This window comes from Mirounga leonina, unplaced genomic scaffold, assembly GCF_011800145.1.
Source record: "Mirounga leonina isolate KUSES-001 unplaced genomic scaffold, KU_Mleo_1.0 Mir_170, whole genome shotgun sequence".
NCBI classification, from domain to species: domain Eukaryota; kingdom Metazoa; phylum Chordata; class Mammalia; order Carnivora; family Phocidae; genus Mirounga; species Mirounga leonina.
In genome coordinates this window covers 20,134,678-20,151,344 of record NW_023270433.1, presented here as the reverse complement: position 1 = coordinate 20,151,344, position 16,667 = coordinate 20,134,678, and the positions used below count along the sequence as shown (strand labels likewise).

The window sequence follows — 16,667 nt, the reverse complement described above, 5'->3', positions numbered from 1 at the left end:
TCTCCTCTCACTGTCTCTCCTTCTCTCTCAAATAAATAAATAAAAATCGTAAAAAAAATTTTTTTTGTGGGGTTTTCAGGTGATAATTGGATAATGGTTATGTTAGAAACAAAAATCCTTGGGATATATACTAAAGTATTTACATCTAAAATTGTATGCTGGAGATATAGTCAAAATACTCTGAGCAGAAGAAGGAAGACAGGCTGGAATCAAGATGAAATAAGATTAATAACTCTTAGAGCCTAGGAATGGGTTTCTGGGGGTTCATTATTCGAGTCCCACAATTTTTATATGTGTTTCCAAATTTCCACAGTTAAGTTTTTTGTTTGTTTGTTTTTAATACAAATGAGTGTTGTCTATTACATTAGTTACCCTGAACAGGTCATCTTATCTGTGTCTCAGAGTGTCTTAGGAGCGTGGCCCTTAGTTCACTGGACCTTTGAAATGCCAGAATTTCTTATGCTTCTCTCAACAATGTTTAAAACATTCTGGAGCAGAATTTTTTTTTTTAAGATTTTATTTATTTATTTGACAGAGAGAAACACAGTGAGATAGCGAACACAAGCAGGGGGAGTGGGAGAGGGAGAAGCAGGCTTCCCGCTGAGCCAGGAGCCCGATGAGGGGCTCGATCCCAGGAGCCTGGGATCATGACCAGAGCCCAAGGCAGCCGCTTAACAACTGAGCCACCCAGGCGCTCCTGTGGAGCAGAATTTGAACCTAGATACAACCCACATAAGGAAATCAAGTCTTGGGGCTTCTAGCCACATTTCTTTTTGACCCAAACCAATACTATGCTGTGCGATCCACTGCCCACCTCACTGTCAAACTTTCAAAGGATAAACACCGGTCATTGATTCAGGCATAAAGACAGAATGCTCTAAGTAGAACACTAAGTGTTTTTCATTACCTAACAAAGGGATGTCCTTGGTAAATGGTTTACTCTAAAACTCTCCAAAGTCTTTGGTACCATATCACAAAGGTCAAACTTAAAAGATTTTGCATGGTTGGATTTGTTTTAATGCACAATAGTAAGCAAGATGTGACTATGAATGTTACTATGTACCTCATATTAAAAATTCACATTCAAAACGAACCATCATTCTAATCCTCTGACACATGAGACATTGGGCAAGTCGAGGTAAAAACTAACTCATCAGTATGATACGGGACACCTGAGTGTACACGAGACATGGGGGCATTCTCACCTCTCTGGCTGTGTGATTCCCCAGCACTGCAGCACCAAACTTGCCCTGCTTTATATATTGACCATTTGTGCTACAGAAGCAAGAAAAATAATAGGTATTAATACTTCCGTAAACTAAGTAGAACAGCTTTGTCTTCTGCCACAGAGAAGTGAGGAATCTAGTCATTTCGCCTCAAGAAAACAGTTTATAACTTAAAGCTCTTATACAACTTCTTTACTCTCCGAATATCTATTCATGGTATCTCAGTGGAGTGAGCACTTAAGAAGGCAGTTGTTGAGGGTACAAGCACTTCCTAGAGAGAGTATACAAAGCAATGGCTCTCCAAAGTTGTATGTGCAGAATTCTCTAACCGAAATGTTAAAAAGCATTACTGATCCTCTGCCTATGGAAGGACTGTGCAGCCTAACTGTGTAGCTCCTTTGGCCACCAACAGAGGCTTATTGAGAAAAGACAGGAGCTTACGCCAGTATCCCACACCCAACTTCAGAAAGCATTCCTTCTCAGCTACTTACTATCGATACGCATGAACTGCTGTTGCAACCAACACGGTGGAGGTGCCTGTTGTAGTGGGGGCTGCTTTTGCTGGCACCTGATTTCCTAAAGATGAAGAAGAAAACAAAGATGTCATTCATGTCTTTCTTAAAACCGATTTTTGACCACTGAGGCAGCTTCAAAATTCTCCTTTACATCTTACAGTTAGGTGGTACAATGTTTTCACGGCCATTATCTTTATCTGACCCACAGAACAGCCCTATGACCTCATCTGGGAATGAGGACACGGGAGCTCTAAGCACCCAAGTGCGATGACACGATGATAGCAGCGAGCCCAGGATAGAATCCAACTCTGGTTCCACTCCAAACAAGTCTCGGAGCTGGACAAGAGGCCCTGCCCAAAAAGCGAGGTCATATTCCATCTACTTTCTTTTCTTTTTCCAGTATTTTGCCAGCTCTAATATAAATAAAATTACTTCTCCTTCCCTTATTTCAGGCTAGAAAATTAATGATGATATTCAGATCATATTCACTACTTCACTTTTCCAGTGATTCAGGGTAACACTAATGTTTTAAAACAGTGTATTTAGAGAAAACTGCATATTTATACTCACCACATTTATGTGTTGATGGAAGAATAGTGAGAACATTGGCACAGACATGGAAACCAAGAACTTACTTTCAGAAGTATCCCTGTTTGGGGCGCCTGGGTGGCTCAGTTGGTTAAGCGACTGCCTTCGGCTCAGGTCATGATCCTGGAGTCCCGGGATCAAGTCCCGCATTGGGCTCCCTGCTCGGCGGGGAGTCCGCTTCTCCCTCTGACCCTCCCCCCTCTGTGTGCTCTCTCTCTCTCAAATAAATGAACAAAATCTTTAAAAAAAAAAAAAAGAAGTATCCCTGTTTGATTTCTTTCTTTCCTTTTGTATTTTAAAAACAAGATGACAGGCTTAAGATGGAGTCACTTATGCTAAGTCCCAGTCACCAAATTGAGACTTACCGACAGATGTCACTAAACTGAGACTTACTTAACAGTTTCGGCTCTCCCTGAAATGGAATCTGAAACCAGTCAATCAGGAATTCCCTGCTCAGCATTAGTTAGGTCATCTACATGACAGATCCCTGCCATCCCCTGAGGAAAGCAATCTTGCAATAATCATCCTGCTTTTTTGCCTACTGTAACTTCCTTGTTCTTGCTCCCTTCTGCCTATAAAAGTCATTTTGTGCAACTCCTCAGAGCTCCTTTCTATCTGTTGGATGGGATGCTGCCCAATTCATGAGTCATTTAAAGCCAAAAAGATCTTTAAAATTTACGCAGTTGAATTTTGTTTTTTAACAATACTGACACATCTTTTTGTCTGATTATAGAGTACATGTACTCTATAATATGTAAAACTTAGCAAATGCAGAAACAGATAAAGAAAATAAAAATGACCTGTAGTCTCACCAATTAAAAATAAATGTTAATAATTTGATGCATTTATTCCTGGTCCTTTTTCAATACACATAAACTTCACAGCTTTTTTTCTTTTAGTTTTTAAATGAAATTTATGATATAATTTGACAACCTCCTTTTCTCATTTAGTACTAGTTTTTCTTTTCTTTTTTTATTTTTTTAATTTATTTGCGAGAGAGAGAATGAGAGACAGAGAGCATGAGAGGGAGGAGGGTCAGAGGGAGAAGCAGACTCCCTGCTGAGCAGGGAGCCTGATGTGGGACTCGATCCTGGGACTCCAGGATCATGACCCGAGCCGAAGGCAGTCACTTAACCAACTGAGCCACCCAGGTGCCCTAGTTTTTCTTTTAAAACAGTCTCCAAGACAAAGATAAAATAACCCTAAAGATGCTTTTTGGTGGTTACATAAAATACTGTATTATGACTTGGCCAGAATTTATCCAATGTCCTATTATTTGACATTTCTTTGAACTGTTTCCAATTCTCCTCCATTATAAATAATGCTGTGGTGAACATCCTGAAAACATACATCTTAGTATGTATCTCTAATTACTTTCTTAAAATAAATTCTTAAAACTGGAATTATGGGGTGAAGGAGTGTAAAACATTTTAAGGTTTTGTTATGTCCTGCCCAAATGCCCTTGAGAAATGTCGCACCAGTTTACAGCCCCACTAGCAGTGTGAATATGCCCGCTTTGCATTCTTGCCTACAACAGGAGCCGATCTTTTAAAAAAATCTTTACCAGCCAAAGAGGGACAGTAGGGAAAAGGGAAATGCCATGTTACTGTTGTTTTCATTTGCATTTATTGATTACAGTGAAGCAGAGATTTAACATTTTCTATAGATTTGTACTGGTCCTTTTGTTTTGTTTTGTTTTGATGAATACCCACCTACGCTGTTTGCTTGCTGTCCTAGTCTGGTCTTCATGTTTTCCTTATTATTTTATAAAAACCTACAACATAGTTGTCAATTCAACCAGTACTGTCCAGTTGAACGTCATACGACAATAAAATTTTTCTCCTGATAAGCCAGCTGTTAAGAAAAAAAAGTAACTAAGGCCAGAGGCAGGTTATCAGGACAGGTGTGAAACACTGAGAAAAAACACTGTCTCCCCAAGGTCAGCCTAGCATCCTCCTTCAGGTTAGTTCTGCTTCTCCCAGTACGCTCTCATCTCGCTATCTAATACCCTAGAAATGGAAGGTTGCTCATGGATTTGCTAGAAGGGTAAGTCAGATGGGATCTTCTCATTGGCTCAGCAGCCCTTCTTCTCCGAAATCAGTATTGCAGATTCTGAATGCCCCACCGACAAGGACTTCTTTTAATATGTACTTACAAATCTTTTTTTTTTAGTAAAGTTTTTTTTTTAAGATTTTATTTATTTATTTGACAGAGGGAGAGAGAGGTTTTTATAAAATAATAAGGAAAACACGAAGACCAGACTAGACAGGGGGAGTGGGAGAGGGAGAAGCAGGCTTCCCGCCGAGCAGGGAGCCCGATGCGGGGCTCGATCCCAGGACCCTGGGATCATGACCTAAGCTGAAGGCAGACAATGACTGAGCCACCTAGGTGCCCCTGAGTAAAGTTTTCTTGAATTACAGTTGTTAGTGTCTGTTCTTTTCCCCTTCCTTTTTTTTCTTCTGTGCACACACGCGTGCACGTGCGCACACACACACACTCTCTCTCCATGTGTTGAATCTTCTTTGCCATCCTTAATATTTGTCACACTTTCTTTTGGAACATTTTTATCTCTTAAATTTTTTATTTTTTAACAATTTCCTCTTGTTAACCTTCTATTTCTCTTCAGGTATAATCTGCTGTTTTTGTTGTTGTTGTTGTTGTTGTTTTGTTGTTGTTTTTTTTTTTAAGATTTTATTTATTTATTTGAGACAGAGAGCATGAGAGGGAGGAGGGTCAGAGGGAGAAGCAGACTCCTGCCGAGCAGGGAGCCCGATGCGGGACTCGATCCCGGGACTCCAGGATCATGACCTGAGCCGAAGGCAGTCACTTAACCAACTAAGCCACCCAGGCGCCCGGTATAATCTGCTGTTTTTATTCATTCTTGTGTTCCTTCTCATTTAGCCCTCATTTCTTTTCTTTTTAAAGATTTTATTTATTTATTTGACAGAGACAGACAAAGCGAGAGAAGGAACATAAGCAGGGGGAGTGGGAGAGGGAGAAGCAGGCTTCCCGCGGAGCAGGGAGCCTGATGCAGGGCTCAATCCCAGGACTCTGGGATCATGACCTGAGCCGAAGGCAGACGCTTAACGACTGAGCCACCTGGGTGTCCCTAGCCCTCATTTCTGAAATTTTTCTTATGTCTCTAATTCTTTCCTGAGTCTTGTCACTTACTTCTGAGATTTTCTAATCTCATTTAGGTTCTCATTTCATGTCTTATATTATTTTCCTAATGTTAACAGGTGGTTGTAGTTTTTGATCTATTCAGTAAGAAACATTCTCACAGAATAGAGCTCTCACTGTCTGTAAGGATAGTATTCTCATTACTTGACATGGAGTTGGATTCTGGTAAATTCCTACTGCTCTTTTTAATGCGAAATTTGCTTTTCCGAACTTCTAGAAAGCGGTAGGGTTCAAGGTGGCTTTCTTAACTTCATAGAGCTCCCTCTTCTGTTGCTTTCGAATAGAGCTCAAAAATATGGTGGTTTCCTCCTGAGACTTCCTGATTCTATTTCTAGCCCTACTTTTATCTATATCTTTTCTCCTTCACTTCTATTATATCCCCATCCTCCTCAGTTTTAATTCCATTCCCAGCTGGTTCTTCTGAGTGTGGGGACCTGTCCTACAAGATCACCCTAGGGGATGAGTTTCAAAAGTTCATAGGAGTGGAATGCTTGGCTGGCTCAATTGGTAGAGCATGTGACTCCTGATTTCAGGGTCATGAGTTCAAGCCCCACGTTGGCATAGAGCCTACTTAAAAAAAAAAAAGTTCATAGGAGCAAGACTGCTCCAGTTCTTTCAGTCCCCATTATCAACCGCTTGTACCTACCCACAACCAGAGTGGGCAAAACACTTTCCAGTTTCGGCTTCACCTGCCATATTTTCCATGAACATCTGGTGGCTGTTTTGGGGTTCTTCCATGCTCAGATTTAGATAACCCATTGCTACCCTGTTTTCTCCCATGCAAATGCTGATACCACATAAGCCTTGGAGCTGTTAGTGGTTTGTCCAGACCTGCCTGTATTTTGAGATATTCATGAAGATACCTTTTCAACTGGATTTGTTGTAAATATTACCCATAGGTTTGTCTTTTCTATCTGCTCTATTTTTATATTGAAATCTGAAGAGATTCAAGAACTATGCTGCAGTCACTTTCCCCGCAAAGACTTCTTACACAAATATCCCTTGAACAGAGAGGATCTCCTATCTTGCGACTTTATTTTTTCTTTGTAAATGCCTACATAAGACTGTATAGGTAATTTTTAAGTTGAAACGCCTCTATAACTCCCCTTTAAAAGTATAATTAACTCATAGTTGTTGTTTTCTAATTAAAACAAAATCAAGTTACCTCATTGGCTGGGGACTGAGGCTGTTTATTTTTATCCACATCCATTAACTCAACCGCTTTAAACTGAGTCAGAAACACACTGCTGATGAAGAGCTGTGCCAGAGGAAATGTAAAGGCAGAGCCTACTAGAAATCTGGCCTGGTCATGGCTTGGAGAACAGGACCAGCAATCTATAGCAAAGCTGCCCAAAGTGACAGGTAAGATTTAGAGCAGGGGACAACAAACATTTTCTGTACAGGGCCAAGCAGTAAATATTTTAGTTTTATGGGCCATATGATATCTGTTGCAACTCTTCAACTCTCAATAATCTAACAAACCCTCAGTGCCAGGATTGTGCCCAACATGTAAAAGGCACTCGATACTTTCATCTTCATTCAACAAACAATTTAATGCCCCTTACCACCTGTTCTGCTCAGGACTATTTCTATCAGTCCCCCACTCCTCTTCAGGTTCTTACAGAAAGACAGCAAAGTGTAGAGGAAAGAGCTTTGGAGTGAGTCAAGTCAGGGTTCAAATTTCAACTATGTCACTTACTGCTGTATGACCTTGATCAAGTCCCTAAACCTCTCTGAGCCTCTGAACTGGTGGTAGTCTTCCCTATTTCACAGCACTGTTGAGACAACTAAATAAGGCAATTTATGTAAGTACCTGAGACCAGACTGAAAGCAGGCATTTTAGAAATATTAGTTGCCCCTTTCTCTCCTTTCATTCAACAAATGTTCATTCAGTGTGTCTCCATCATGATGAAAGGTACAGGGGAGAGAGCACTGAGCACCACTGTCCAGTTGGGAAAAAGTCACTGTCAGCATACATCTAACCTATCCAGGTAAAAGAACTGAAAAGCAGCTCTTCCTTCTTGCCAAAACATTGGACAGTGCCTCAGGCAGTTTTAGAGAATGCGGTTCACGTGGGGCAAAAGAGTTTGCCTGAGACCTTCCTCCCCCAGCTTCCAACAAAGGGCATACTATCTAGGTGCTGGAATTCAGGATATCAGAGCTTAGAGAGGAATGTACCACTGGTAGTGAACTTGGCCAGACTGACTGAGGATGGACAACCTGGCATGTCACTTTTGGAAGGCTGTTTATCCTTCCAACTAACCTGTTAGGGACCAATCCTAACCTCTTCACTTACCTGTTGCAGCTGCTCCTGGGCCTTTCTTAGGCTGCTTTGGGGCTGTGTACTGGAAGAATTCATTTCCATGGCCAGCAGATGTCTGATCCAGTCCAAAAAGAGAGGCCAGTCTGGCACTGGTAGTAGAAAGTGAAAATGACATTTCATTTGACATATCTCAAACCTGGAATCATTATAAAAGCTGTTCATCTCCAACCTTGAACAAATACCTCCTTGACTGCATATCCCACCATACCGGAAATGACAAGTAAGTGTCTTTGAAATCAAGATTGTATTTCTGGGGATGCCTGGGTGGCTCAGTTGGTTAAGCGTCTGCCTTCGACTAAGGTCATGGTCCCAGGGTCCTGGGATCAAGTGCCGCATGGGGCTCCTTGCTCAGCAGAGAGCCTGCTTCTCCCTCTGCCTGCCGCCCCCCCCGCCCCCGCTTGTGCTCTCTCTGTCAAATAAATATATAAAATCTTAAAAAAAAAAAAAAAGATTGTATTTCTGATCTAAACAGCATCAGCTGACCTTGCCTGTCCACAGGACTTTGGTCAAGGCATTTATTTGGGACCTCAGTTTCTGCGTATATAAATTGAGGTGATTGGTAAATTGAGCAGATGCTCTCTGGTCTCTTCAAACTGTAAATTCTTGCCTTGCAAGTCATAATTTCCTACCTTTTACTCATTTATTACACTGAAATAGAACTGTACTTCAAACTTACTCCATCAAACATGGTCCTATCATCTAACAGGCAGAATGATTCCTTCCCATCCCTTGCAATGAATCTTATGCCCCAACCATTCCAATGAAACTGCTCTTGTTAAGCTCACCAGCAACCTCCTTGTTACTAAACACAGTTTATCAGTCCTTATCTTATTTGGCCTTCATGCCGCCCTTTTTACACTGTCAACTAATTTGTTCTTCTTCAAACAAACTCTTCCCTTGACTTTTGTGGGGATATTTGCAGGGGTGGGAGAAGGGATTGACCCAAGCAAGACATCAATAAATGCTAATGGGATCCCTCTCTTGTTGTCTTCCCATGTCTCTGGCTCCTTGTTTAACTCCTGGGCCTCTTCTTCCTTTGCCCAACCTTTTATTTTTTTTATTTATTTATTAGAGAGAGAGAAAGAGAGGGATGGAGGGAAGGAGGGGGTGAGAATCTTTAAGCAGACTCCCTGCTGAGCATGGAGCTTGCTCTCACGACACTTGAGATCACGAGCTGAGGACGTGAGCCGAAACCAAAAGTCAGACACTCAACCAACTGAGCCACCCAGACGCCCCTTGCCCAACCTTTTAAATGCCCATGCTCCCAGATTTCACACTCTCCCTCCCTTGGCAATCTAATTCATTTATGTTGGTATCAAGTGCTATCCAAATGCTGATAATGCTCAAATCTGTATCCCCAACCCAGAATTTGCTCCTGAGTGTCAGAAAACACAGATATCCCACCAGCCACACAAATGCAATATAACAAACTAGAACCTGTATCTTTCAATCCCCACTGCCCCAGTAAAACCTGCTCTCACTCTTGTATTCTCTTCTCCTGGTGAAAATACTTTTTTATCAGGGTCCCCAAGACCACCACCAGGTTCAGTGATTTGCCAAGACTCACTGGACTCAGCATATAGTTGTACTCATGGCTAAGATGTAATACAACAAAAAGATAACACAGCAAAATCAGCCAAAGGAAAAGGCACATGGGGGCAAAGTCCAGAGGAAATGAAAAGCAAGCTTCCAAGAGTCCTTTTTCCAGTGGAGTGACACTGGACACATTTAATTCCTCCAGCAAAGAGTTGGAAGAGCATATATGAAATACAGTCTCCCAAGGAAGTTCATTAGAGACTCAGTGCCCCAGGTTTTTTATTGGGGGTTGGTCACATAGAAACCCTCTAGCATAAACCAAAACTCTACACTCCCAGAAAGGTAAGGTTCAATAGAAACCTACTGTTTGTACAGTTTAGGCACACTGAGCCACGTATCATTTATGGAAAGCTTTGTATCAGTGTGGGGAACTGTTTACCAATCAAGTTCCCATATGCTAGTGAAGTGCCAACCTTATAAACAGGACTTTCTAAAGATGATGTTGTCATGTCTCCTGTGTTAACTCTTTTCTGCAAACATACACAACCAAACTGAAATCTGGGCAACATCCTTTGTCTTTTTTTCCTCTGGTGCTCATGACCAATCCCTGAGTCCACCTGATTTTACTTGCTCAATACTTCTTGAACCCATCCATTTCTCCCCATCCTCACTGCCACTGCCCTAGTTCAGGTCACCATCATATCTATCTAACTAGAATTATTCCAACAACCTCCTGACTTATCTCCCTGTCCTGGTCTTGCCTGCTTATCCATTCTCCACACGGCATCCACAGTGATCTTTCTAAAAACCAAACTTGATCGGGCACCTGGGTGCCTCAGATGGTTAAGCACCTGCCTTCAGCTCAGGTCATGATCCCAGGGTCCTGGGATCGAGTCCCACATTGGGCTCCCTGCTCAGCAGGGAGCCTGCTTCTCCCTCTCCACCCCGCCCCTGCTTGTGCTCTCTCTCTCTCTGTCAAATAAATAAGTAAATAAAATATTAAAAACAAAAACCAAACTTGATCAAGTCTCTTTCCTCCTTAAAACCCTCAATAATACCTCAGTATTACCAAGATAAAAATCCAAACTCCACAAGACAGCTTTACAGAGTCCTTCAAGACTTCACCTCTCCATACTTCCCCAGCTTCCTAACTGGCCATTTCTCAACTCCAACTGTGTGCTACACAGAACTTCTAGTTTCTCAAATAAGGCAAGATCTTTCTAATCTCCAACCTTTGCATATCCTGTTCCCTCTGCCTGAAACATTCTTCTTGTTCTTTCTCTCCCCTGGAAGTTGCCCCTAATCTCAAAGTCTAGATTAGATAATCTTCTTAGGGGCTCCCACTGGAGTCTACTTCGTTCATTCAAGAAATATGTATCCAATGCTGTGCTAAATGCTGAGTATATATTGATGAGCAAAGCTGAGTTCTATTTTCAAGGAGCTTACATCCTCTAAAAAGGATATTAAGCATTATGTAATAAATAATTGCAAACTGTAATATAAGATATATAACAAGTAGCTGTTGTATGGAATTATACCCCATACAGATTAATAAAAGTTATTCAATCAGTTATTATGTAACATGATAATTGACTATTATAATTACCACTTGACTATATTTTGCCTAGGGTCTGATATATAATAGGCTCAATAAATGAACTCAAAGTGGGGCGCCTGGGAGGCTCGGTTGTTAAGCATCTGCCTTTGGCTCAGGTCATGATCTCAGGGTCCTGGGATCGAGCCCCGCATCAGGCTCCTGCTCGGCGGGAAGCCTGCTTCTCCCTCTCCCACTCCGCCTGCTTGTGTTCCCTCTCTTGCTGTCTCTCTCTCTGTCAAATAAATAAATAAAATCTTTTTAATAAATAAATAAATAAATAAAAAATAAATGAACTCAAAGTCTAGTCTAGCTCTGAGCTCCTCTTCTCCAAATATTGAGGGGTGCCTGTACGGTTCAGTCAGTAAAGCACTGCAACTCTTGATCTCAGGGTTGTGATTTCAAGCCCCACACTGGGCATAGAGATTACTTAAAACAAAACAAAACAGAACAAAAAAACACCTTAAAAAATAAAAACTTCACAACTTTTGGGGGCCTTTTCCCCCAACAATTTTAATGTATAATACATACTAACATTTTGCAAAATAAATTTAACATGATTTGAAACTATTACCCTGTTTTCTCAAGGTAGTGGACTGTAAGTTTCCTTTAAGTTTCCTGTATATGGGGTCAACAATGCCTCCTCTAAAGGACTAAGAGGTTAAGTGAGATTGCAAGTGTAGAGATCTGTGCTGGCCTAAATAAGACATAAACAAATGATAATACTATTAAGAGGAAACCAAGATTTCTCCTTTAACCGAGGCAATCTGGGAAGATTCCCTAAAAGAATAAGATTCTGGGGGCGCCTGGGTGGCTCAGTCGGTTAAGCGTCTGCCTTCGGCTCAGGTCACGATCCCAGGGTGCTGGGATCAAGGTCTGCATTGGGTTCCCTGGTTGGCGGGGAGTCTGCTTCTCCCTCTACCCTTCCCCCCTGCTCATGATCTCTCTCTTTCTCTCAGATAAATAAATAAAATATTAGAAAAAGAAAAAAGAATAAGATTCTGGGAGAGTTGGGCAATGCCTTTAACACAGTGAAAAATTTACAAAACTTAGAACCTAGTTAAGATATAATAGTTTAGGGGCGCCTAGGTGGCTCAGTAGGTTAAGGGTCTGCCTTCGGCTTGGGGCATGATCCCAGGGTCCTGGGACTGAGCCCCGCATCAGGCTCCCTGCTCAGCTAACAGGGACATTCTTATCAATTATCTGTGCAGGAAGACAGGAAGATCATGACCTGAGCTGAAGGCAGATGCTTAATGACTGAGCCACCCAGGCGCCCCGGCATTAATTCATTTTAAAAATAAATGTTAGCCAATGCATTTAGTTGCCAAAGTCTTTACCTAACCTTAGCTTTATACGCCTTTTCTCTTCTCATCAAAAACGGTAACACAGGGGCACCTGGGTGGCTCAGTTAGTTAGGCATCTGCCTTCAGCTCAGGTCATGATCCCAGGGTCCTGGGATCAAGCCCTGCGTCGGGCTCCCCATTCGGTGGGAGGCCTGCTTCTCCCTCTCCCTCTGCCTGCCGCTCCCCTTGCTTATGCTCTCTCTGTCAAATAAATAAATAAACAATCTTAAAACAAAAAACAGGGGCACTTGGGTGGCTCGGTCGTTAAGCATCTGCCTTCGCCTTAGGTCATGATCCCAGGGTCCTGGGATCGAGCCCCGCATCAGGTTCCCTGCTCGGTGGAGAGTCTGCTTCTCCTTCAGCCTGCTGCTCTCACTGCTTGTGTGCTCTATCAAATAAAGAAATAAAATCTTAAAAAAAAAAAAAAGGTAACACATAGCAGTTATACTGTATTAATATATTTTAAAAAACAGGGATTCTTTTTGCTGTTAAAGTATTTCTTTTATAAACTATGGCATCAAACATCTACTTCTACAATAATAATAATGGGCACATGGCAACCTACTGGAAATCCGCTTGCCTGATTTCAAATCCAGGCTCTTCCACTTTTTAGCTGTGTGACCCTGAGCAACTCAACTCTCTGACTCTTAATTTCCTATGTGCAAAATGGGTATAATAGTAAAAATTACCTAATAAACTAGTGGGGAAAAGTAAATGTGATAATGTATATTTATTACTTAGTATGGTACCTGGCACAGAGTAAGTACACAATATATGTTTTATATACATGTGCACATATCCTATTACCTTGAAATGTCACTTGAACTCAGATACCCCTATAAGGGAGAAAGCATGATCAATCAATGCACAAACTGACTTGCAACTATAAAATGCTATCAGCTGAAATGAAGTACCATACACTTAGCAGACATTCAAATATTTCTTCACTTCAAAGTCATGATGGCAGGAAAAGAGCTAAGAGGAAAAGAGGTAAGGCATAAAAAAAACAAAGAAAAAGAAAAAAAAGAAGCAAGCCTTCTGATTACTACTTCTAGGTTAAACATGGATTTGAAAAGACCTGGAAACTTGGAACACAGATTATCAATCATCTCAACAGCCATCCCAGGTACTAATACTCCCACTTCTACCAGGCTTGAATATCCTAAATGAAATCAAGTCAAAATACTTGAAAATTAATAAGCAAGTATATTTACAGCAAATTACAGTTATAAGAGGAAGTGGAAAGCAGCTGCAATACTTACTGTCATATGTTCTACTTCCTCAGGAAAAAACAAAGAAGGAATAGCTGAAATCAGAGACCCTTGGTAAAACCTTCAATATCCTCAATCTTAAATTTGATTTGGTTTCTCTGGTTATTACTGGGAACAAAAATAAGTGATCTGTACAACTTTGTTTACTAAACCTTTTATCACTCAATTAGCTACTGTCTATGTTTAGGAGCACAGTTTAAAAAAAAAGATTTTATTTATTTGAGAGAGAGAGAGAGAATGATTGGGGAGAGGGACAGAGGGAGAAGCAGACTCCCTGCAGAGCAGGGAGCCCGATATGGAACTCGATCCCAGGACCCTGGGATCATGACCTGAGCCGAAGGCAGACGTTTAACCAACTGAGCCACCCAGGCACCCGAGGAGCACAGTTAAACATCTAGAACTAAAATGTTTCATGTCCTTGATGGGCCTGCTCAGAAAAGCAGCACAGATGAGCCACCAAGAACTATCTCAGGCCAGGAATCTGGAAAAGAACACATGACTGGCGTTATCTACCCTGTCATTTTTAGTCAGTAGCAGACTGCTTGTTGCATAAAATTTGGGAGCTTTAACATTCATTTACCAACTTCTCCCAAATATTTTCACCTAGGGAAGAATGTGAATTTAAAATATCTCTTATAGGGGCACTTGGGTAGCTCATTTGGTTAAGTGTCTGCCTTCGGCTCAGGTCATGATCTCAGGGTCCTGGGATCGAGTCCCGCATTGGGCTCTCTGCTCAGCGGGGGGCCTGCTTCTCCCTCTCCCTCTGCCTGCTGCTCCCCCTGCTTGTGTTCTCTCTCTCCCTGTCAAATAAATAAAATCTTAAAAAATAAAGTATCTCTTATAGGGGCACCTGGGTGGCTCAGTTGGTTAAGCGTCTGACTTCAGCTCTGGTCATGATCTCAGAGTCCTGGGATCGAGTCCTTAACCTTAACCCCGTGGGCTCCCTGCTCAGTGGGGAGTCTGCTTGTCTATCTCCCTCTACCCCTCTCCCCACTCATGCTCTATCTCCCTCTCTCAAATAAAATCTTAAAAAAAAATTGTTGGGGCACCTGGGTGGCTCAGTTGGGCGTCCGCATTCAGCTCAGGTCATGATCCCAGGGTCCTGGGATCAAGCCCCGCATCGGGCTCCCTGCTCAGCAGGAAGCCTGCTTCTCCCTCTCCCACTCCCCCTGCTTGTGTTCCCTCTCTCGCTGTGTCTCTCTCTGTCAAATAAATAAAATCTTAAAAAAAAAAAATTTGTTAAAGTATCTCTTATAAAGTTCCAAAAGTCACAGCCATACACAAAACAGATTGATATGAAAAAATATTAATTCAAAAAGCTTTTTCCAAAAAAAAAAAAAAAAAAAGCTTTTTCCCCTTTTAAAAAACATATCCTTACTAATTTTTTATCCACTTTATTCTAGGTTTGGGAGATGTTTGTTAAAGTCTTCTTATGAATATGTTTATTTGCCCTTTCATATCCTGTAGTTTAGTTTTATGAAAGTTGCCGCCCTACTACAAGAAGCCCTCAGCTTGCACGGTTCCTATACACAACATCTTCAGGTAACGTTTTAATTAAACACTAGTCCCTCAACAGCACAGTTCAAATTTCAATTATAATGGTTTATTAACTGTGAGTAAATGCATAAAGTGCAAACTTTGCAGCTGGCTCTTCAGTCCACAAATCAGTACATAACAGACACAGATCATGATCAGTGAGCGACTGTCACTTCTTTCAGTGTGTTGGTGATTGGACATTGCACACTGTTTTTCAGTTCAGAGACAGAGAGCAAAGCGTGTGCTTGTGCTGTCTTGTCTACCTATGATAAACCCATGTGACATTTTAGAAAACCAGATATTCAGAAGACAGAATTGGCCAACAAAGATAAAAGTGCAGCACAGAAACTAATGTGATAATGCTGGAAGTGAAATTTGGGTCACAGTATAAATGAAGTTATAGAAGAAACGGTAAACTGTGAATTGTTAACGTCACTGCTGTTTGACTCTAGATATGCAGTCAGAAGAACTTAAAGAGGGAAAACATCAATATAAGTAAGTGGTTATGACGAATGTCCCAGAAGAAATGACATAGCAAAAAAACTTCACATTAAAGGAACTCTTGGAAGTACTTTACAAGATTGAAAACTCAAATGATAAAATGTCAGAAGCTGATCCAGACTTAGAAATATGACAATTTGCCAAGGTATAGAAGAAATGTTCCCTCCATATAAGATGTACAAAGGGAAGGCAAGCACTCTTGACTTTTTTTTTGATAAGTTTTTTTTTTTTTAAGATCTTATTTTTATAATTAGAAAGAGACCTCGTGCGCACAAGCCACATGAGCCAGGGGAAGGGGCAGAGGGAGAGGGAGAAGCAGACTCCCCGCTGAGCAGGAAGCCTAACAAAGGGGTCAATCCTTTGACCGGAGCTGAAGGCAGGTGCTTAGATGACTGAGCCACCCAAGCACCCCTCTTGACAAGTTTTTAAAAACAGAAATAAGGGACACCTGAGTGGTTTAGTCGGTTAAGCATCTGCCTTCGGCTCTGGTCATGATCCCAGGATCCTGGGATCGAGTCCCATATCGGGCTCCTTCCTTGCTCAGCGGGGAGCCTGCTTCTCCCTCTGCCTGCAGCTCCCCCTGTTTGTGATCTCTCTGTCTCTGACAGATAAATTAAAAAAAAAAATCTTTTTTTAAAAAAAAGATTTTATTTATTCATCTGATAGAGAGAGACACACCGAGAGAGGGAACACAAGCAGGGGGGAGTGAAGAGAGGGAGAAGGAGGCTTCCCGCTGAGCAGGGAGCCCGATGTGGAACTCGACCCCAGGACCCTGGGATCACGACCTGAGCCGAAGGCAGACGCTTAACGACTGAGCCACCCAGGCACCCCATAAATAAAAAAAATCTTAAAAAAATAATAATAATAAAATAAAATAAAATACTAATTCTCAAGGTACAGCTTGTTTCAACCAAAATTTTTAAAGACCATGAAACAACTGTAATCTTTCCCATTAATTATTAAGCTTGCTTGCTTTTTTTTTTTTAAGATTTTATTTATTTAACACAGAGAGAGAGAGAGTGAGGGCAGGAACACAAGCAGGGGCAGTGGGAGA

At 41.5% G+C, this 16,667-nt stretch overlaps 1 protein-coding gene across 1 annotated transcript in view; it reads right to left on the bottom strand.

The window, feature by feature from the left end:
- Window positions 1-16,667, bottom strand: part of FKBP15 (FKBP prolyl isomerase 15) — a 60,724-nt gene that overhangs the window by 41,691 nt on the left and 2,366 nt on the right. The window contains exons 2-4 of the mRNA XM_035016022.1: window positions 7,806-7,921; window positions 1,718-1,802; window positions 1,206-1,275 (exon numbers count right to left, since the gene is read on the bottom strand). Of these exons, the coding sequence (XP_034871913.1) occupies window positions 1,206-1,275; window positions 1,718-1,802; window positions 7,806-7,921 (271 nt within the window). The remainder of the gene's footprint in view (window positions 1-1,205; window positions 1,276-1,717; window positions 1,803-7,805; window positions 7,922-16,667) is intronic.